Source organism: Oryzias latipes, chromosome 19 (assembly GCF_002234675.1).
Source record: "Oryzias latipes chromosome 19, ASM223467v1".
NCBI lineage: Eukaryota > Metazoa > Chordata > Actinopteri > Beloniformes > Adrianichthyidae > Oryzias > Oryzias latipes.
In genome coordinates, this window is record NC_019877.2 from 7,704,128 (window position 1) to 7,727,309 (window position 23,182).

The following is a 23,182-nucleotide window of genomic DNA, read 5'->3' on the forward strand; positions in this document are numbered from 1 at the left end:
TGTTGTGCAAAGCTGAAAGCACAAATAAATGACAGCTGGCATGACCTGTGACCCTTTAATCTGCTCAAAATCTGTTTTGTAGGAACATCTTTGACAAGAAGAGGATCCACATAAGCCTTTGTTGTTTTATTGTCACACTAGAAGGTTTTTTCAATTTAACTGATTTTAATGCAGGTCCGTATGCTTAACTGATAAAAGGTCAGTGGAAAACGTTGCGTCTATTATACTTATTACAGAAATGTACACTTTCAAGTGCATTATTTTAAAATAAAAATGACGTTTATGAGGTTTATGAGGTCACAGAAAGGAAATAACAATATTTGTCACCCAAATAATTTTTGGCTGTAATATTTGTCACTTTCTATTGCTGTGTTTTCACAGTATACGTTGTAATATTTTAATGTAAATTTAACCCATTTTAGTTGTCTGATGACAATAGGGTTAAATATTTTTCTCCTTATTTTTTTAAATGTATTTTTTTGAGAAAGTACACCCAAAAAGGACAGGGAATACTTTTTAACCCAACAAAAGGATAGAATAGGTTACAGAAAAAAATGGACTCCGACTTAAATAAAATGCATTAATAATCACTTTGTGTTTTTATATAATAAATGCTTCAATTATAATTAACATTGACCTTTTATAACTATAGTAGTATTTTAATTTAACTGGACTTGATAAGTAAATAAGCAAGCAGACTTGTATCAGTGTGGCAACCAACGGAAGCTGGAATTGGTAAAAACAAAAAGGCTAACTTTCACAACCTGGAGCACAACAAAGTAGTAGTAGTAGTTGTTTCTCTTTTGGCTTTTCCCATCAGGGGTCGCCACAGCGAACAAGTAGTAGTCTTTTTTATTTTGGACTAGTGAAACAAATGTAAAATAACAGAATAAGACAAGAACGAGACAAAACTTACAAAAACAAGAAAAAGACAAGTAAACAACAAAGTCGACAAAGTCGATACAAATATGAATTCTTATACAAAATTCTAAAGATAGGCAAACTGATTCATAAAATATATTTAAAAGATGACAGATGAAAATGCATTTTAATATATTTTGAAATATATATTAAAGTATATTTAAAAAATCATAAAAATATTACATTTATAGAAAAAAATATGCATTTATTTTTACATGTATTAAATTTAAAATATATACATAGATGAGGAAAAAATGTAAAAAAAAATCCTGATTATTTTTATCTCAAAATAATAGTGGTTTTATGGATAATATTTGTCATTTCTTTTGAGAACTTTAATTTTCAAAATAAAAATAAAAACTGGAAATAAGATGGGTTACAAAGGATTACTGGATGACATTTCGGAGAAACAAACAGGCTTGAATTCAGAGTAAACAAGAGACCCATGTCCATCCAAGCCTATTAGCTAATAGCCTTCTGATGCAATCTCTGTTGGATGTGAGTCAAGGTAGCAGTATAGTTTTTAAAATGATGTCACCACACAGCTGGAAATCAGGCATCACGTCTGTAGCTCATCCATGATCCTTCTGTCCCCCCTCGTCACACCACTGACTCCTCCCCTCATTGGCATACAACCCTGGATGCTGCTACACCCCACCTCATACCATCTCTGAGCATCGCAGCGGGCAGGACAGTCTGAGTCTCTGCACTTTAAGAGGCCAAGCTGTCTTGGCTGAAGAGAGGCGGCTCTGATTCTAAGAGGAAGAGCAAGAAACAGAAGGACAAAGGAGGACTTTCCCAGCCGCAGGAGTCAGCTGCTGAATCTGAACTGCAGGGTTCACGTGTGACGCTCTTGACTGATGAGGAGAAATCACCAGAAGAAGGTGCAAAAAGTTATATCTTCACTTCTGCACTTTGAATTTTCCATAGATTTAATAAAAGTCACATTGAAAATGTTTTATCTGAGGTTGTGAATTATATGCCAACTTCATGTTTCCTTCCAGAAATGAGTTTCGGTGCAGCGTGCATTTTCTTGCGAGGAGGGAAAAACATTGTGAGTATAATAAAAACAGTAACGACTTTTCCTCTAATGTTTAAAATCAGCCTTGAAGAAGGGATTGGATTGTAAAATAGAGGGGGAAAAAAAGTTGTTTCTCCAGTGTAAAATCATACAATCAGTTAGAGCATCTTCTAGTTAATTTTTTTCTCAAAAATTACTGAAATTTGGGTTTAAACTTTTATGCATTACAAAGTCGGTTCAAAAGTGGTTCTTGCAAACCTTTTATTCAATTATTTGGCTTTTAAATATCTGGTATTTATCTGTTTTGGGGCATAAAGCCTGTCTTTGTTGTCAATTCCCCCCCCCCCCCCCCCAAACAATTCTGTTAAAACTAAAAAAAATGTTCTTGGACTATAATTATTGTTGTTATTTTTTAAATGTATTTTTAGTGTATTTTAAATGTTATTTATCATCTATCTGCTGTTTTTAGTAGAGCTATGATAACAACGGTACTCTCCCCTTTGTGGGATCAATGAAGTTCTATTCTATTCTATTCTATTCTATTCTATTCTATTCTATTCTATTCTATTCTATTCTATTCTATTCTATTCTATTCTATTCTATTCTATTCTAAATAATTCTCTTTTTCTTTCTCCAGTCCAGAGAGTTGGCTGACGATGAGATTGATGGTAGGTTCTCTGCCCTTCTTTTGCTGACCTGGAGGAGTTGCAGGAGTTTTCCACCTTGTGCGTTTTGTGAGGTCCCGTCTGTGTTTGTGCGTGCTTTTTGCAGAGCTGCGGGACGCTTTCAATGAGTTTGACAAAGACAAGGATGGGCTGATCACCTGCAAGGATCTGGGGAATCTGATGAGGACCATGGGTTACATGCCCACGGAGATGGAGCTGATCGAACTGAGCCAGAACATCAACATGAACCGTGAGTTCTTGTATATATTCTAGTATCCATGTGAGGGATGTAAACATGTTGTAGTGAAAACAGTCAGCTCAAAATGTGATTCATGTCTTTGCCTAACATTAGTTGGTGGCAGAGTTGACTTTGAGGACTTTGTGGAACTGATGGCCCCAAAGCTCCTGGCGGAAACAGCTGGGATGATTGGCGTGAAGGAGCTCAAAGATGCCTTCAAAGAGGTGACAGAAAAGACTTTTTCTCAACTGAATCACACTTCCTGTTTGCTTAAGTGATAAGAAAGTCTGAGTCACAGTTTTTTTATCTATTTTTTTTTTTTAGTTTGACATGGATGGAGATGGGGAAATCACAACGGAAGAGCTGCGAGCAGCCATGAACAAGCTGATGGGAGAGCACATGAGCCGCAGAGAGATCGACGCCATTGTGAAAGAAGCCGATGACAATGGAGACGGAACTGTAGACTTTGAAGGTACAAACAGGAATCTGTTTTAATGTTCTCATATCTCAGCAGTTTTCAAAAGAAAAAGCTACAAGTGATGCACTTTTCCTTCTTCCTTTCAGAATTTGTCCGAATGATGTCTCGTCAGTGATGGACGCGGAAACAGCACCTTTCAAGAATGCTTATTTGCACCTTTAAAATCATATCAAATGCTCCTTTTAGTACCTTTGACTCAATAACTTATTTAAAAGAAAAGCAAACTAGTAAAAGTCAAGTAATATAATCAACTTTGAAAGTTCCTAAAGATTGTAAAGGTAATAAAAGATTCGATTATTTTGTGAAGATAAGAGGCTAATAATGTATCAACACACAAACTAAATGGTTTTGTTTGTACTGTACATAGAGAGAGCTTTTTAAACTGGTTTATTGGAATTATGTTTTTCTGAAATAAACATTTACTGATGAAATATGTGTTTTCATATTCATTTTTACATGTCTGTTAAAAAAAACAACATAAAAAGATACTTTGAACACAAAGTTTAAAATCCAGACTGGAAATGAGATTGAAACAAATAAATACTTATTTAAATTGTAAATGTATTGTTGTGTTTGACACTCATTTTAAGGGGATTTCCACACATAAAATACATTTGGACTAATTTAATTAGTTTTTTAATTAATTTTTTAATTTAATTACCGTAAATTAAGAGACTTATTTCATCAAAGTGCAGAGGAGTCAATTGGGAAATTGGAAAAACAGTTTTCAAATTTAAGTCTCTAAAGGAAGGGTGTAAAATAAACATAATCATGTGCGTTTTGTATAAAAAAAAAAAAACTCCTGTGCGTGTGAGTCATGGGCACATGCACTAAAAATCAACATGACGTGGATAATTTAAACATTATATATACATAGGTTGTATTTAAATACATTTTGGAGATATCGCAGGATGGATTTGACATAACGTGTCGGGTTGCCAAACTGGCCGGCCTCCAGTCCGGGCCTGCCAGAGAATTAAAGCTTTTGCAGTTATGAAACGAATATTAGAGCAAAGGATGCTTCAAACTGTTATGCAGCTTCAATAAAACATAAACCTTTAGGATTTACTTTGGTCTTATGGTCTCAACAGCTATCAAAGTGGGGTAAGATACCTCACTTGTGCTTCTGTACGAACTATGCGAAAAACATTTGAATAAAAAACTATTCAAGTTGTTCATTAAAAAAATAACTCTTTTTTAACTTCATGGTACATTTTAAATAATAATAATAAAAAAAGTTTTTCTGTCATCAATCTGTGCTTTGTGGTGCTGTTTGTGTATCTCTTTTTTAAATTTATTTCAAAGGAAAATACATGAATCACAAAAAAGTAGCTGTAAAAGTGAGCGTGATAGTTTTATATGCATGGTTTTATACTTCTTCCAAAGGTTTTTGACTAATACAAGTCAAGTTGGAACTACATCTAATGAGAAAAACAAAGCATAAAAAGAGGTGATATATAACCAATAAATGCAAATACTGCATCCATCAGCATCCTTCTACCAACATAATCACTGTCTCATGAGAGTCAGTAAATATATTAGTAAAAGGATGCTGAGTCGTGAGCTGCCAGGCAAGAGGTGTGGAGAAGGCCACAGTGAATGACAACAGGAAGAGAGTAGAGGATCCAGAAGACAGGGTTAGATGGAGGAAGCGGATTTGCTGTGACGACTCCTGCAGGGAAGAGAAGAAAGGAAAAGAAGAAGAATAAATACAGTTTTCTGCTGTGTTACGTATTAATAGTATACCTTTAGTGAACCAGGTCTTCACATTCAGCCCAAAGTAATCAAGAGAAGTCAAAGCTTGTTCCATAAATTGATAGATTTTACTAAGGATAATGTCCCACTGAAGGGATTTGTAAACCAAAGGACATTAGAGATGCTCCTCTGTAAGCCAAATGTCGACTGAATAAGCTTGTTTTTTGAAGGTCATTTGGAGAAAGGAACGAAAATAGAACAAAGAACTCAAAATACTAAGAAGGAGAATTTTACATAACAGATTTATCCACAAAAAGCTACAGAGCTTTTGATTTAGAGACAATAAAATAAGTAAAATACATCCACAGAAATTGTTAAACTCTTTTACCCTGAGTTTTTTTTTGTTGTTGTTATTTCTATGGTGCCAAATGGATTAAAAGTCAGCGGAAATGAAAGGCCTACTTAGACTTTTGGAGTGCGGACAGGAACACTGTGCACTCTGGACACAGCGCACAGACAGATGTTGTATGGAAAAAGGGGCTCAGACAGCCAGATGGGGCAACAGAGGCTTATAGCGCCAATTAAAAAAAGCCAATATGCTAAACCAAACAACTGAGAACAAAGCAATGTATACGGTAACTCCAAATAACAGCATACTTTTTTGTTTCAAGTGTTTTTTAAGTCTTTGTTTCTGTTCCAAAAACTCAACACCTCAGATTTTTCAATGCTTTTACTGTCCTGACAATGTAAATTGTGTGATTGCTGGAAGAGCAGGACCTTGTTATTCTGATAGATGTCATGCACGGACAGAAAGATGAGGCCAAAGGAAGACTCAGATGATGTAATACACTCTGGCTGGCCTTTGCGCTGATCCTTCCCTGATCCCCCTTCCTAACATCTAGCATCGACCTTTAATGCATTAATCCCCAATATCTCTCTCTTGGTCACTCTCTGACTTAATCCAAAAGAAGCCATTCTGTCCAGAAGCTTGCTGTCGTGCCAAAAATGCATGTTTAACCCCTTCACGACCACCAGCTGCAGACAGATTTCATCTGCGTGTTACTATGTGGTCGGTAATCTTTCTGAGAAAAGGCAAGTGGATCCCTGGGTATCTTCTGGACCACCTGCCCACTCGAATTAATACAGCTTATCAGAGTCATCTAGCCTTTTCCTGTTGACAGTAATCAGTAATTTTGTTTCATAACATTACATTTGAGCTCTATTATGCAACACCAAAAGGATTTATTAGGATGGCTGATTAAACGCACCTTTTAAAGCTAATGCCCTCTTGGTTTCCATTTAACGTCTCTGACATATTGTCAGTAGCTGTTTGTTCAAATAAGCTTTCATTTTTAGAATGCAATGTCCACAGTCAGAGAATTTCAGTCTAAAGAGAATTAAACTGTTTTTATCACTAATAAAGAACTACTCACTGACAGAGTAAGGCAGCTTCTGCACTTTTAGCCTACTGACCAATAGTTTCAACGTTGTGCTTACAGCTCTGTAAATATTTGCAGGTCAAAAAGGTTTTTTTTGGTAACGTATTTGTGAACAAATTTTTTGAACATAAGGACAGGAAAATTAATAAATGCTTAAAGAACTTTATTTTTCCTGTGAAAGGAGCATAGCTTAAAAATGTGGTTAAAAGAATTCAACTTGTTTGGAAAAATTCCAGAAATGATTTTCTGCATGACATTAAAGGAACTATGCTAAAACTGAGGTAACCTTATAAGAGTCAGTTGCCACAAAATTAACCAAAGATTTCACCATATTTATAATCAAATCTTTTAAAAGCGACTTTTCCTTCCGAGAACTTTTTCAAAATTAGACAATGAATCTTAACTAATATCCTAAACAAAATAAATGCTCAAAATTTAAAGTTAAATAAAATAAAATAAAATGTCATAATGTTGGCATTATAATGTATCTTTAAAACATTGTATCGTAATATAATGTGACAGAAGCCACGCCTATTTATTTATGTCCCGTTTTTTGTCGATATACACAACGGAAGCTCGAAAGGGACATTTATAGGGTTGTGCAGAAAGTTCTGACTGACAGTCGCAGAGGTTCATGCTAGCTCACAAAGTTTCTGATATCTTCCTGAACGTATGACAAGATCGTTACATTTGCCAATGCTCTGAAACGGCTTTTACCTCATCATAGCAACACTGAATTTTGATAAAATGGGTGATTTTCTATCAACATTTACAAGACACTAGTAGCGCAGCTAATCTGCTAGCTTAGCTAGGGGTAGGTAGTTGTGCTTAGCCGCATGTGTGTCACTCATTGTTGTGCTTGTGTTGGTCATATAAAAATCGTGTGCAGGTAGTAGATCTTTTTATTTAAACATACGTGTGTGTATATTATGTTTCTATCAAAATCATTAATTATTATTTGATGGATTAGATGGATTAGAATAATTATCCAAATTTGCTTTTACTTAAATTCAGCAAAATTGGTGGATCAGACCTAGTTTTATAATCTTCCACGACTTTACGTGGTGAAGTAGTCCAAAATCTCCAATGAAATATCTTAAAAAATTAATATTGTGGTCAGGAAAAAAAACTGGAAATAAAGTCACATTAAGTTTTTCTTCAGAGGGTAAATATGGCCTTTAAAAAAGTCTTATATGCAGACTTAAATTTTTGGAGCAAAGTATATATGCATAAAAACGAATGAAAGTTTGCTCGGCTCGACCGAGCAAAAAAAGCTGTTGCTTTTAGGAATAAATAAGTATATTACAGCCTCTTCTTTGAAGGCATTTAAGGGCTATTATAGGTGATATTATAATAACTAAATACATGAAACCTGAAGATATTTGAGAAAAATGTATTTAAAGTTAGCAGTGATTGTTCGTTTTTGTAATTGGGGAACTTGAATTTTAATGATATGTTTTCGAAAGGGAAAAAATAGCACCCAGTGCCCACTTTTGTGTTCTTTTTTGTTTTATGCAGATGGTCCACTCATGTTGACTGGATGCAGGAATCTCTTTCTGATCTTTGCATCACTTGTACATAGAAGAACTTGGATGTGTAAAAGGTTCAAGCCTAAAAGTGAACTCCACTTCTCTGCCTCAGCAGCATCATTTTCTCTTCCCTCTGTCTCCTCGTCTCCTCAACAGCGAATCATCAACAGCTCATCCTTTCTGCATCCTCCTTTCTCCTCCGCCTTCCAGCCTCCTCACTGCTCCCACTTTACTGGCCCCATGGAGTTAAAGGAAACTTTGCAGGTTCTGGAGCAGCTCGCTCCTCTGTCTCTTGCTGAGTCATGGGATAACGTCGGCTTGCTGGTCGAGCCTAGCAAACCTCGGCCGGTCAAAACCATCCTGCTGACCAACGACCTCACAGATGCAGTCATGGCGGAAGCAGAGGCTTTGAGCTGTGACCTCATTATTTCCTATCACCCGCCGTTGTTCCGTCCTGTTAAGCGACTGAACCAGAAAGATTGGAAGCAGCGATTGGCCATCCGGGCGGTAGAGGCTGGGATTGCGGTCTTCTCCCCTCACACTTCATGGGACAGTGTTAAAGGAGGGGTAAATGACTGGCTGGTTGCAGGCCTTGGTAAGGAGCTCTTCTGGCAGGAAATTGCATTAGGCTTGCTGTGGCTGCATGTGAACCTGTAATCTGCTTTTTTCTGGGTTGTTCTTTGAATTTCAGGCAGCGGCCAAGTGTCTGTGCTGAGTCAGGCTCTTGGTAACGCCTCCCACTGTCATAAACTCGAGTTCACAGTGAGAAGCACAGAGGAACTAAACACAGTGATGAAGGAGCTTAAGGCCTGTGATGGAGGAACATCCTTAATCTCTACAGGAACCAGGTTGTTTGAGATTTTTGGGGAATATATTCAGAAATGTACGACGGAGTATTAGGGCCACAAAAAAAAAAAAATTAGAGCCACCAAAAAAAAAAAAAAAGTAAAATTACGAGATTTTATCTCGTAAATTTAGGAGATAAAAACTCGTAAATTTACGACTTTTTATCTCATAAATTTACGACTTAAAATCTCATAAATTTACGAGAAAAAAGTCGTAGATTAAGGAAAAAACACCGAAGTTGTCCGTTTATCGGAACCTAGCTTGAAGATGAAGTATGTGGAGCCTTTTGTGAAGCTTCATTTCCGGATTATTATAGGTTTAAAACAAAGAGATTCTGAACCTTTTGGCGACTCAAAATCAGATTAGTTTCCGTGTAGTAGTCTTTCCGGGGTTCAGTGTCAGTAAAGCGGAGTTTCATAGGTAAAATAAGGAGCTCAGAGACACGTTTGGGTGTAGAGGACCGCTGCAGCCTTTATTTTCCTTTCCATTCACATATCCTGAAGTTCATTTGTCTCATTACGTCATGAACCTGTCATCCCAACACCAATGCGGAAGTAAACAGTCTTACAAACGCCCCCTCCTGCAGATGAAATGTCCCGTTTCAGCATAAAACAATAAAGAGGAATGAAAATAGTGTTTTATATTAGCTTTGGAACGTTGAAAATGCCAAAAAAAAAAAGTGCTCCTCCTTTTGTGTGACGGAAGCGTCACACAGACGTAGAGTCTTGTCTTTGGTGGAGGAAGAAAGGATTCAAGCGAACAGCTGCAGGGACACCGACAACGGCTTCGTCGGGCTGCAGAGATCCTGCAAACCAACCATCAATAAATACAACTTTAATGAATCGTTAATCGAACAAATGACTTTCCAGACATTTGGAACGTTATCAATAAACATACAGCTCACCTGTTCAACAAAGTTTAGTCGGTCTTCTCTGCGGCTGCACGGCGTTCACCTGCTGCTCTGCATGTTCACTTCCACTGTAATCTCCTAAAATTACGAATTTTTTTCTCCTAAATTTACGAGTTATTATCTCCTAAATTTACGAGTTTTTATCTCCTAAATTTACGAGATAAAATCTCGTAATTTTACTTTTTTTTTTTTTTTTGGTGGCTCTAATTTTTTTTTTTTGGTGGCCCTAATACTCCGTCGTAGAAATGAGCTATGGCTGTACTAAAAAAAAAAAATTGGTTTGATGGTGGATTCGCTCTGATTATGCCGGGTTGTTTTTATACTAATGTGAAAATAATACTAGCATCATCAGATGTTAATAAGTTGTTTGTCTCGGTTATTACTTCTCTCAAACCAGAGCAGACAGCAGTGGGATCCACGCCAGCGTATTATGCAGCGACTCAGCACTGACTCCCAGCGTTCAAACTCTGCTGCAGCACAGCTGCTCCAGTCAGTCCCTCAGCATCCTGAAGTTAGAGAAGGTACAGCAGAAACACAAAAAAAGACCAAGTCAGTACTTTTTAAGACTCCAATAACAGTGTCCTTTTGTGATGCCCCGGTAACCTGGCAGCTCTGTACCTGCTTCACACTTGCAGCCGCCTCTGCCGGGCCACGGCCAAGGCCGACTCAGCGTTTTGGAGCAGCCAGTGACTGTGGCTGAAGCCGTCCAGAGGATGAAGTCCCACCTGGTGTTGAGTCATCTGCGATTAGCCCTGGGATGGGGGCAAACGTTAGGTAAACAAACATGGATTTAAGGACTCCCAACACTGTTAGCGCAGATTTTTGCACAGCACCAAATACACAAATACACAAAAAACCTTTCCCCATGTTTTTATGTTTATTTTTTTTAAAGAAAAAGATAAATATAGAAATGACAAATAGACCCATAACATGCTATTTAGCTATTGTTTATTAAAGGATTCACAAACACTGGTTTATGTCCTTTGTTTTTTTATTACTGTGATGTATTTTAGCATAAATGTATATAATTTATTCACAGATTTTATCACATATTTTGTTCATGCATATGTAAGTGAAAAATAGCTGTTGTGGTTAACTCAGGTGTCTTTGCAAAAACTTTATAAAATATCAATATTAAATATTTAAACAATATTAAATAAAATATATTTAAAAAAATAGTAGTTTAACCTATAGATCAGATAACGGCGAATTCATAATCATGAAAAAACTTTGTAAAAACCTCACATTTTTGGGTAGACGGAATTCTACGAAAAAGATTTTTTTTCCTGTTATTCCCATATTATAAATTTCTCCTGAATTTCTTCTTTGGGAGATTAATAAAGTTTAAACATGCTGTATTTTTCAACTAAATCTCAAATGCAAATTCATGTTTTCATTAGTTTCTTTGTCTTTCTTTGGTTGTTTTATGCCGTTTTTCTTGTCCCGATGCTTTTATGTCTCCCTTGATGTTTTCTTTTATTTTATGACCTCAATGTTTTCTTTGTTTTTGCTCTTGAAAGTCCTTAAAGCAGCTGACAGGAAACGACCGACGCCTTTTTTTCACGCTTCTCCATTGAGGGTCTTTGTTAAAGAGATGTTGTGATCCTTTCTGTTGTTTCAGCTGCCTGCCAGTCAGGTGGAGCAGCTCCTTAAAGACTGCTTCCCCTTTAGTTTGCTTGAATTTGTGTGAATATTTGCTTTTGTAAACAATTTATTCGGTAAACCTTTATTTCATCTTTTTTAAACATTTTTTTTTTCTGTTTTGAAATATTGTTTCCCAGAAATGATGGATTACGACTCGTCAAACGAGGAGAGGGGACGGGGAATCAAATTTGAATTTGAAATGTATAAAGATGAACTCCCAGAGCTCAATTTGTTTCTGTTAAAACTTAAAATCTTTTATTTTTGCTTTCAGTTCAGCTCGCAATCACTAACCACTAACATACATTAGTGATGAATTGCTGCTAACATCTTTCAAAATGTATGAACCGTGAATTTTGAATCTTGGACCAGTTTTCCTGCGTCAATAGTATAAAAAAAATGCTTTAAATTGCTTCATGTTTTTTGCCTTCTAATCAATTTTTTTTATATATAAACTAATTTCAAATTTGCAAGAAACTGGTAAGTTTGTCTGTTGATTTGGGGATGCGATGCCCCTAAAGTAAGACTGAATATTTTGTTGCTGTGTGTCTCAGAGTCGTCCGTGCGCACCGTGGCGGCGTGTGCTGGTTCTGGAGCCTCAGTGCTGAATGGAGTTAAGGCAGACCTCTATATCACAGGTGAACTCCAAAAACAAAAAAGATCATTTTGGCTTTTTAATATACCGTCCTCATTCAATCATGTTTACCTTTCAGGGGAGATGTCCCATCATGAAGTGTTGGACGCAGCAGCGCAGGGAACCGGCGTCCTCCTCAGTGACCACAGCAACAGCGAGCGCGGATTCCTGGCCGTGTTCAGAGAGAGGCTGGCTGTGCGTCTTCCTGAAAGTGTAGCTGTTGTGGTGTCAAAAGTGGACAGAGACCCCCTGGAGGTGGTCTGATAGGTTTTCTCTAAATGAAATGTAAAAATGTTTTAAAACACCTTTTCTATTAATAAAGGCACTGTCAGAAAAACATGATCAAAGTGATTTTTTTTGGAGACATATTAAAGATTTGTCTGGTTGAACTTTAATAAAAATGGTTCCTGGTGATTTGGAGTAGATTTTCATGGGATGAAGTGAGCGCTGAAGGTGAAGGATTTAATCTCATGGAAATAAATGCATGCCGTCTGTACACAAGTCACACATATTGTGTTTTAATCCCACCGAGGCCTGAGCCTTTTGGCGTGGCCTGAAATTAATTTATGGATCGACATGTATGTGCTTCCTGAAATAAAGTAGTAACATGAAGTACAGTTTATTAAAAAAAAAAAAAAAAAACAGGAATCGCGATTAGATTAAGCCCGTTCCATCATGGAAATGATGGAAAAAGCTCATCCTGTTTTGCAGAAGCACAGCAGGAATTCAGCTGCACTTTTTGCTACCCGCCTGTGAGGATTTCATGAAAAAGCGAGATACAGCTCAAACAAATAGGAGACAAGAGGGATGTGGGAAATGCTGAAAAGCAGTTTTGCAATTTTCAAATAATCAATGGAACCCTTGTGCTATCTTAGATGACCCCACTCTTACATTGACGTGTTCTCCCTACCATGACAAAGGTGGAAAGATTTCATGTAATCCATGGACACCAGTGAGCTTCACAAATCATTGAAGAAAAAAGGTTCAGCGCACTGTCTAGTGGGTCTAGTGGGTAGAGAAGTTAAGATACACAAAATTAAGTTGCACAAAGTTGGCATGAAAGAACCAGTTCTACTCAGATGAGCTACAGTCAGGAAACAGTTTGCAGTAAATCTTTTTGATTTACTGCTTTGATTTGGTCTAAAACAAACACAACAAGCAGGATGACACATAATTGGGATCCTTCTTGTATCATTTTAAATAGTTCAGGGAAGTTTTTGTGAGTTAGTTTTCACATTGTTGTGACTTTGCTTTTTTTGGATTTATACATTTTTTTTAATCGTCTTTACCCTTTCAGTCATGAGATATTTGCAGTAAAAAAAAAAGACTAAAGTACTACTGGGTTTGTAAAAATGTCAGATTTAATGTGGAAAAAATGTATAATTTCATTTTTAAATATATTTGTAAAAAAAACAAAAAAAAAAAACAAGAAGCAATGTGATAAAAACAGTTTTAAGAATAAATCATTAGAGCAAATTGGAAAGATGTAAAAATGGATTAAAAAAAGGCTCCAGACCATTAAGATTTAGACAGATACAAATGTAGTAGTGCAGAGGAGTCCCTCCAAGACCACACTGGATGTCAGGAACAGCTGGTCGCCCTAATTGTATCACAAATCCTAATAAAATGACCTTTAAGCCTCGCTGGGCTAACATCTGTGAACATCCCTGCTATTTAGCACATAGATGTTGAAGAGCGGGCCGGTGGTAAAACTTAATGTGCCCCTAACTTCATGACCTACCCCCCCCACTCTGGCAATTTCAGAGTCCTGTGGATGCAGTGTCTGAGACGCACCTGTCTGTTCGTAAAAACATTAGTAGACGTCACACACCTCGCTGCCCCCATCCAGATAATGAGCTTTTCTCCCCGCATGATGTTCGCACCTCCACTTCCCCTCACTTCTCACTTGCTTTTATCCCCAACATCATCGGGGCAAATGGAGAAGGAAAACAGCAACTAAAACAACGGAGATTCCTCGCTCATGTAAAGTGACTCCAGCTGTCACTTTTCAGGTGGAAGTGGGCAGGTTCAGGCCCCGCCGGTTGGTTTTCCTGTCTACAGGAAATCCTGTTATATTCAGCTGGTTTTAACACAATACAGAGTAATCATCAAATCACTTGCTGGAAAAGAAAATTGCATTCAAAACGTTGAGCAGCAAAGACGGGTAGGAAATGGATTTAAAACAGACAAAGGAGAAGAAACACGTAAAAAAAATGAGTTATTAGTTGAAGTGAGGAAACTTTCCATCCTTTTCTTTTTAGTCTTCAGAGGATTTACAAGTCTGAACACTATATCTGGTTTTTTTTTTAGAACAGGGAGGAGATTGGCGGTACTTTGCATCGGTACCAGATTTAGTAAAACGAAAAGGGATTATGAATTTATGTACGATAAATCGGACTTCTTGTAACACTTAACTCTTTCTTTAAGTAGGTAACATGGTTTTGACTATAATAGATTTGGAAGATGGGCTACAACTGTTGCGTTCCTCAGGTCAAGCCACTTATAAGCCCAATTTATGCAAAAACAAGCAGATACTTAAAATCAATTAAAACAGTGGGACCTGAATCTGTATTATATTAAAATGTCCTTTTTTGATTGGAAATTATGGAAATGAATCCACTTTTTCATGATTTCTTTGGAAAGGGTCTGTATGTAGATTGAGCATGAAGTGGTGCACTAGTGCCAAGATGACTATTGATCCATAAAAGCTTTTCTTTTACTAAAGTAAAAGAAAACGTTACCATGTTATGAAAGAAGTGTATTTAGAACACAATTAACAGAGGATCACCACAGAACATATCAAGTCAACGGTAGTCACGGTGTTGAAGGAGGTGACAGTTTTTATATTTAAGTTACAAAATGTGTGCTTATACCCTTTGTAAATTAGACAACAGAAGACTTGCTGTAAGTTAAACTAAGAAGTCAAAACATGCATCTGCATCTGTTCTATTTTTGCTGTTTATGTCAATGTATTTACCTAGAGTGGAATAAACACAGGAGTGTGTAGTTGTGGATGTGCAAAGTTGTTTGTGTTGCTGAAAACTCTCATTATTCACAGCAAATGCAAAGATTTTCAATTTCTGTACCCAATGGTTTTTGTTTTAATATAATAATAATATAATACTGTAATGTAATAGAATAGAATAGAATAGAATAGAATAGAATAGAATAGAATAGAATAGAATAGAATAGAATAGAATAGAATAATATGACTGGTTACAGCAGATTTTGCTTTGGGACTCATCAGTCTTTCGTCCTCCAGCTCTCTGGCCTGCATCCCTCACATCTGGATTTAGTTTCTTGTTTCAGGCATAATTCAGGATTTGGAAAAGTCATTTGTCGTCTCTCACATTTTCAACAGCATATTAGGGATTATCACGGTGAAACACCAACAAATCAAATGTTCAAATATGCAACCTGATGAAATCAAATGGACAAAAGCAAAATGAATAAACATTTATCCATAAAATGTCAAGTTTTTACATAAATATAGGTTCATTTAAATATTGCATCATGTTTTTTGCAAATGTTGACATGTTTTAATCCCAAATTTCTGTGAGAACATTTTAGTGCATTTTTCAGATTAAATCAAAAGAACTTCTAGACATCCATCTTTATGTTTTCAGTAAAAAATACAGCCATTAACCAAACTGTCTTCCAGCTACATTTAGCTGATTCCCTGCTGAGAGAGTTTAACAGGGCAGACTGCCGGGAGGAAGACGCATGTCGTGACGTCCTGTAACGGCTACAGGGGGCCCGTCAACAGACAAGCTGATTTATGTGCTTGAGCTGATAGAAGTCAGGAAAACAACAAAAACAGGCGAAAAGCCTATTTGATCTCATCTTTATCTCACAAGCCATTACAAAACACATGCAGGTTTTTGCTGTAATGAAGAAGAGTAAGGCAGGACTTTATATCAAATTTTACATGGAATTATGTTAAAATAACAGATTTACTGTCTGAATTTAATGGTAGTTAAAAGCGATGGAACAGGAGACATGAACAGATGAAAAAAATAGAAGGGATTTTTTGTTTGTGCTCAGTCACTTTGGAGTTCAATTATAGAATAGAATAGAATACAATAGAATACAATAGAATAGAATGCATTTATGATGAGATTCAAAGCCACAACCATTTCAGTGCCAAAACAATAGACTGGTGTAAATAATTTAAACATGTAGGTTGTGAACTCATAGTATGGTGGATATGGTTATTAAGTAAAAATGTATATGATAGATAGATAGATAGATAGATAGATAGATAGATAGATAGATAGATAGATAGATAGATAGATAGATAGATAGATAGATAGATAGATAGATAGATAGATAGATAGATAGATAGATAGATAGATAGATAGATAGATAGATAGATAGATAGATAGATAGATTATAAGATGTAAAAAATGCTCAATAAGGCAAAAGAAAGATATGAACGTTAAAAAATAAATAAATACATAAATAAACAGCTGTTTCTCTTCTATTTGTATCCAGCTGTTTTAGGCACCTTTTTGATTTTAAGTTTCAATCTGGGACAAACAAATCTCAAGTGTTCTGTTCCTTCTTCCTACTCTCCTTTTTACCCCCAAATTCTCACCTTAACAGATTGATAACTTGAGCTGAGAAGTGATTCTTTTGTGTGCTTCCTGTGCTCTCCAAAACTAATCCATATAATTACTATTTCATTCTAAACAACATCAGCCCTCATTTAAACGTAAAATATTGCATGCTACATTTGTCATTTGAAATTGTCAAAATTCTTGGAAAACAATTCTAAAAAGCTCATTTCCTTTGTAAAAGAACGTCTGCAAAACTCTTTTGATTAAAAAAAAATTGAAAATAATAGAAGGATCATTTTACAGATACTAATTCTAATGCATTTTCCTTTGTTTGCATGTTCCTGGTCACAAATGCGGTGTGTTTTTGAATTATGAGTTGTGTTTATTTCTGAAATCCTGCAAAGTGTTGCAGGAACAAAGAAATGAAGCAGATCGGATTAACTTGATTGTGCGGAGAAGGTAAAATAAAGAAAGCAGAAGAACTTTCTCAGACAGCTTTTATTTGTTGTTTCTAGATCAAAGAGTCACCTCTGATTCTGTCTTGTTTTCTTATGTTAATCTGTGAATGTTTTAGAATTGAAATTTTCTAAATGTGCCCAATTTTGGGATTTGTTTCATAATATCAAAGAAGCAGTAAAGTCCATTTTCTCTTGCACTCAAGCTAGAAAAATAAAAGCATGCATTTCTTTCCTTTATCAAAGTTTAACTGATTCCATTTACGTTTGTTGATCAGGGACAGAAGGAAAGCTGCAAAGATGGGGTGGAGAAACAAGGAAGCAAACAAGAAACTGAGTGAAAGTGGGACCATTTGGTCCAAAGTGTGAAGTCCTGGACACCTATAAGAGAGCCGACCGGGCGCTTTGGGCTCTCACACCAAAGACAGCGGATCAAAAGAGAGTGGAACAACCTGAAGGACAACTGGAGAATGTTGCTTGGTGGAAATTGAGGGAATCAAAAGACGAAGACCAACTGCAAACATGCTCAATGTGGAGGTTTACCCCAGTGTGACTCACAGCGTTGGAGATCGCTGTAACCGAGGTGAGGGGAAGCTGCATTTTCAAATGAAAAATATATTGTTGTCAAAACTTTTTCCTTTAGATTTATTTAAAAACCAACAGTCTGTGAAGGAGGTTGATATTTGACATTTTGACAAAAGACTTAAAACTCAAGTGTGACTTTGAAAAGTTACTTCAAATTATTTTTTGCTGTAATTGAACTATACTTCTTCCTGATCTCTGCAGACAGGGAAGCCCCTGCACACACACTTTTATTCGCTCCCACTTGTGACATGACCCAGAGGATGCTGGTGCCCCCACCTGTCCACAGCGAGGCTGCTAAGCTCCACAGAGATGAGGTGAAGATGGAGCTGGAGAACTCGGCTCTGTGGAAGCAGTTCAGTTCACAGGGAACAGAGATGATCATTACAAAAAAGGGCAGGTGAGAATACTTTGAAAAAAATACTTTCTGGCTTTTCATCCCGGTCCGTTGTGGTGAAGAGAGAGCTGAGCTAAAAAGCAGAGCTCTCCATTTACCAGTCAATCTTCGTCCCAATACTCACATGTGGTCATGAGCTCTGGGTAATGACCGAAAGAACGAGTTCCTGATTACAAGCAGCTGAAATGAGCTTCCTGCATAAGGTGGCTAGGCGCTCCCTTAGAGATAGAGAAAGAAGCTTGGTCACCCGCCAAGAGCTCGGAATAGAACTGCTTCTCCTCCACATTGAGGGGAGCCAGTTGAGGTGGCTCGGGCGTCTAGGTGTTCCGGGCATGTCCCACTGGGCGGAGGCCCCGAGGAAGACCCAGGCCAGATTACATATCTCGGCTGGCCTGGGAACGTCTCTGGGTCCCCCCAGAGGAGCTGGAGGAAGTGGCCTGGAATAGGAAAGTCTGGGCATCTTTGCTTAGACTGCTGCCCCCTGCGACCCGGTCCCAGATAAGCGGAGGACGATTAATGGATGGGATGAATTCTTTCTTTTTTGCTCCGTAAAGATTCATATATGCCCTATGACCTGTTTCCAGGCGTATGTTCCCGGGGTTGAGGCTGAAGCTGTCTGGCTTAAACCCGTCTTTCCGTTACATCCTCCTCCTCGACATCGTTCCAGTGGACAACTCTCGCTATCGTTTCCAAGGTGGTGGCTGGCAGGCCGTTGGAGCAGCAGAAGCCAGGCTACCAGACCGGGCGTTCATCCACCCAGACTCGCCTGCCACAGGCGCACACTGGCAGAGTCGCACCATCTCCTTTCATTATGCCAAGCTGACCAACAACACGCTGGACACACAGGGACATGTATGTGCTGCTGATGGACACAGCATAAAAGAGTCATTGGTTGCTTTTTTTTATTTTGAGTGTCACTTTTATGTTCATCAAGATCATCCTGCACTCGCTGCATCGCTACCAGCCCAGAGTTCATGTGATTGAAGCCAGAGACATGTTGAGGTGGGGTGGAGGACAGCACACCTTTGTGTTCCCCGAGACCCAGTTCATCACAGTTACCGCCTACCAGAACAGCAAGGTACCACTGTGTTTCATCTAAACTGTTGATCTGCCATGACAAGGGAATTTCTCTTCTATGAGATCAATTCATCCATCTGTTAAACTGCAAATTCCTATTGGGGGTCATGGGTTGCCAAAGCCTGTCCCGGCTACTGTTAGTACACCCTGGGCAGTCCAATTCAGTTCAAACAGTACAGGCATGATCATGACCGTCTGGGAATAAATCAGTGCCAGATACCAAGAACTAACAAGAACTGTATTTTCAGATCACAGACCTAAAGATCAACTCCAACCCCTTCGCTAAAGGCTTCAGAGAGGACGGCATGAACAGCAAACGGTAATTATTAACCAAAACAAACAAACAAAACAAGGGAATTTAGGCAAATTCTTGTATTTTTCAACACTGAAATCAATGTCTTTGACAGACAAAGAGATGCAAGACAAAAGCGCAAAGTTGTAAACCTGAAGGACACTTTGGAGAACGGTGAGTGTTTACTTAGAGTTCAATCATCTTTTGATTGGTTTTATTTTTAATTATGATTATGAGATTTTTGGCCAAAATCTAAAAACCTGTGTGGTTTTCTGGGACATAGTTTCTGCAGAGCAGCAGTAATTTATCAGAGATTGTGGGCTGGACAGTTGGCCCGGAGCAACACTGCCCCCCTTCCTGTCATCCACATAACTGAATCAGAATCCTTTGTATTGTCATATGCACAGCTTACTTAACTGAGAACTATTTATGGCCTCTCCCGCTAGCTTACAGCCCCTCGCACCCCCAACCTAACGTTACCGGTGTAAGAAAAATGGCGAGCAATATTGGCGCTATCCAGCCGTACAGTTTAGAGCCTGATACCAGGTCTGACAAGGAAAACGACGACATAAACAGATCTAACTGTCTACAAGTGGATGCATCACTTAGATCACGCAGTGTAATATTTACGTCACAAATATCCTCTTTTTCCAACTGCATTTTTTTGTCTGCTCCTGATTCACAGTGATTTGAATAAAGAAATACTCAAATTTAATTTTAGGCTTAATTTTCTTTATACATGTCCTTCATCATCAGAAAAATGCCACAAGAACATATTAAAAATACAATTTTCATCGGTTTGGGTCTTTAAACGTATCATTCTAAAATCTGTTTGTTCTTCTTTTTCTTTCAGCAAACTGTGACTCTGCTGAGTTTCTGCCAGAGCCCACGAGCCCCAGGACGGACCTGCAGGCGCTCGGCTTGGCCTCTCTGCCTCAACCACCTGAGCCCCGCTGCGTCTTCAAAGCTGGCGAGGCTTCCTATCAGGACGTGCTGGCCCATGACCAGTCGCTGGACCTGGGCCAGAGTTTCCTAGCCTCGGGGATGTCTGATATCGGTATTGCAATGAACCACAGAATGCAAGAAAGACAAGAAAATGAAGAGGCAGAGAGGATGATTGAAAGGTAGTTCAAAGAGTCTTGAACACATGTTTGTGTTGGTTTATGTCCTCAATTTCAACATTTGCAGTGGCTTTTGAAACACTCTGCTTTCTGCACACTTGCTGGGTCTAAATGATGTTTCAGCCACAAGAAAATTAAATCTTTCAAAATCCTTGTTTCAAGGAAAAGAGTCTTACTTAATTAAACGCTTTTAAATAGCAGAAAATTGTTACTGTAAGAAAACATGTCTTAGCGACCAGAATTATTTTCTTAAAGTAAGATTTCTTGGTCAATCTGTTTTTCTTACTCCATTGGCAGATCGTTTTTTGCTTATTTAAGGAAGATCTGCCATTGGGGTAAGAGTTTTGGACTTATTTCACATCATTAATAACATCACTTCAATAGTTTCTGTCAGTTGGAATTGTTTTAGTTGCAGCATCTGGTACCTGGAGGCATCTTGAATTTCTAACAACTCATTAATTTTTGTGAAAAAAACATGGAGATAAGTGTTGGCCACTGACTTTTTTTTGCTAATAGATTAAACTTTTCAAAAACATAATTCTCTACAGCTGACTTTATTTATTTGAAACTTTTAGAAGGCAAACATTATGAATTATGGCAGTTTGGATGCAGGTAGAATATTGAATCATTTGCAATTGAAATAGTAGGATTTCTTAGATTGTAAGAAGCTGAACCAAATAAATGTTTGCACAAATTTGCATTAAAAATCATCGTTTTACTTTTGATTGTTCCGTTTTTTGTTGAATTTGAACATTTGATTACTTTCTTATCAACCATTTCATGCCTGAATTTATTTCCAATTTAAAAAAAAATGATATTCGTCTTTGTTCAAGGTGATGCTAAATTAGTTTGAGTTCAGGATTTAATGGTTTGTCGCGAATTAGTGTCATACAACGTCAAGAAGTAACTTCTGAACTTGCATGGACATAATTTTTTCGTTCTTCTCCATCACAGATCAGAGGCGATGGCGGAACAAGCCTACGCTTTTTGTGCTACTCAAGACAACTCCTCCTCTTTTCCTTCAGCTCCTCTTCCTCAGACGTCCTCCTCCTTCCCCTCGCCCCATGCCCCAGACTCCTCTGACACTTCGGGGCCTCAGAACTCCCTCAACTATCCTCCCCTCTCTCTCTCATCTGGCCCTGATCACCCTAACACTCCTGCCCTGCAGCAGACCTCATTCAACTTCCCAACTCCACCCCTTTCTGACTCCGCCTCTTCCCCGCTGCCCCTCGTCTCATCCTCCTCCACGCCCTCCTCCACTAATTACCACATCATGCCAGAGGCTGTCAGCCCCCAGACTCCTGCCTCCTTTCCTGCCCCTCCTGCCTCCTGCCAGTCAAATCTTCAGATTTGCAATAATTCACAGCCCCACCAGTTCTATCTGGGTGAAGCCGTTTTCCACGGCGATAATCCACCCAGCGACCAGACATCAACAGCTTTTACTTATCCAAATGTCCCGCCCACAAATCCAGATCCTCCTTCAGCTGTCACTCAACCCCTCATCCACCAGCCTCCATCTCTACCATGCTCCCACAGCGCCCTCTCGTCCTGCTCTTACCCCTCCATTCCCCCTCAGATGCAAACTCTCCCATATCCGAGTTTGTCTCCAAGCCCCACCCTGCACCTCCCCAATCTGACCCACCAAGCCTCATCTAACTCCCACACTTCCACCTTCCCTCCTTGCTCTTTTACCCACGCATCTTCCTCCCTCCCTCCCCCCTCCTTCCAAGCCGCCTCTTGCTTGGTTAGATCTTCCTCGTTTCAGCCGTCTGCCTGTGCTGCTGGAGCTTATCCTCAAAGCCTGCCTCATCCATCTGCCTCCTCCTCCACCTGCTCATATCCTCCAGGTGTCATCGCCCACCCTCCCCCTTTGACATATCGCCCTGAAGTGGTACTGCACCATCCAGCTTCCCTGTCCTCCCCCACCCCTCCTCCCACCCTCTACACTGCCTTCCCATCATACCCTCTGCGTCTGGATCCTCACTCCTCCCTGAGCATCCCCTTCAGGCCTCTCTATCGGTAAAGCCTGCGGAGACATCTGCACCTCAGTGGAACCATCAGAGAATTTACAAAAGACTGACAACGCAAAAAAAAGGACCGTTATTTTTTATTGCCACAATGTAGCAAAACATAGAAGTAGGAAAAGCAAATCATTGTACTTGGAATGGGAATTGTGCATGAATACTTTAATTAATCTTATGCTAATTTGTATATATGTGAAAATTTCTGCTTTAAGTTTAATAAATAAGATGTTTTTTTTTAAAAGTTTTGTTGTTTTGGTTTTTACTTTGTCCTATGTTGATGAATTTTCAAAGTAAAAGTACGATTTAAAAATGAGATTTGGGACAAAATAAAGAAACGACTATTAATATCCAAAGGTTTGTTGAGGTAAAATTAACAATGAAAAGCCATTTAAAAAAAATGACAGATATAAAAACAGCAGATAATAATTGAAAGGGTTTTAACAAAACTGTTCTGTTGATTTGTTTTCTTTTAAAAGGAGAAGAAAGAATATAGTGACAAAGAAAGTAAGACAAAAAAGAAGAATTTGGCAAGAACCCCGATTAAATTATTTTGATTCTTTAAAGAAAACTTTACTAGATTTGACTGATTTGACTGATTTTAAGGTTTCTTCTTTTTAGCTGAGTCCTTCCTGTCTTTCCAAGCTGTTCCCTTTTTAAA

At 38.2% G+C, this 23,182-nt stretch overlaps 3 protein-coding genes across 6 annotated transcripts; all 3 read left to right on the forward strand.

The window, feature by feature from the left end:
- The first annotated feature begins 1,582 nt into the window (after nucleotides 1–1,582).
- On the forward strand, nucleotides 1,583–3,754 carry cabp5 (calcium binding protein 5). Its single transcript, XM_004080308.3, has 7 exons — nucleotides 1,583–1,805; nucleotides 1,926–1,975; nucleotides 2,580–2,610; nucleotides 2,714–2,857; nucleotides 2,960–3,069; nucleotides 3,170–3,317; nucleotides 3,410–3,754. Exons 2-7 carry the CDS (start codon nucleotides 1,928–1,930, stop codon nucleotides 3,436–3,438), a joined length of 510 nt encoding a protein of 169 aa, XP_004080356.1. The 5' UTR covers nucleotides 1,583–1,805; nucleotides 1,926–1,927; the 3' UTR covers nucleotides 3,439–3,754.
- A 3,265-nt stretch (nucleotides 3,755–7,019) lies between these two features.
- nif3l1 (NGG1 interacting factor 3 like 1) lies at nucleotides 7,020–12,359 on the forward strand. Of its 4 annotated transcripts, XM_020712176.2 has the most exons (8): nucleotides 7,021–7,127; nucleotides 7,976–8,060; nucleotides 8,143–8,581; nucleotides 8,678–8,834; nucleotides 10,140–10,263; nucleotides 10,378–10,516; nucleotides 11,938–12,021; nucleotides 12,097–12,359. In XM_020712176.2, the coding sequence occupies exons 3-8, from the start codon at nucleotides 8,227–8,229 to the stop codon at nucleotides 12,279–12,281; spliced, it is 1,044 nt and encodes a 347-aa protein (XP_020567835.1). In that variant the 5' UTR covers nucleotides 7,021–7,127; nucleotides 7,976–8,060; nucleotides 8,143–8,226; the 3' UTR covers nucleotides 12,282–12,359. The 4 variants fall into 4 exon arrangements, 3 of the variants coding, with proteins under 3 accessions (XP_020567835.1, XP_011486347.1, XP_020567834.1); XM_011488045.3 differs by having other exon boundaries at nucleotides 7,976–8,581; XM_020712175.2 differs by lacking the exon at nucleotides 7,976–8,060 and having other exon boundaries at nucleotides 7,044–7,127.
- A 5,080-nt stretch (nucleotides 12,360–17,439) lies between these two features.
- Nucleotides 17,440–22,714, forward strand: LOC101155468 (T-box transcription factor TBX6-like). Its single transcript, XM_011488047.3, has 8 exons — nucleotides 17,440–17,614; nucleotides 17,818–18,013; nucleotides 18,595–18,862; nucleotides 18,945–19,088; nucleotides 19,336–19,406; nucleotides 19,495–19,553; nucleotides 20,233–20,503; nucleotides 21,455–22,714. Exons 1-8 carry the CDS (start codon nucleotides 17,554–17,556, stop codon nucleotides 22,521–22,523), a joined length of 2,139 nt encoding a protein of 712 aa, XP_011486349.2. The 5' UTR covers nucleotides 17,440–17,553; the 3' UTR covers nucleotides 22,524–22,714.
- Nucleotides 22,715–23,182: the final 468 nt, after the last annotated feature.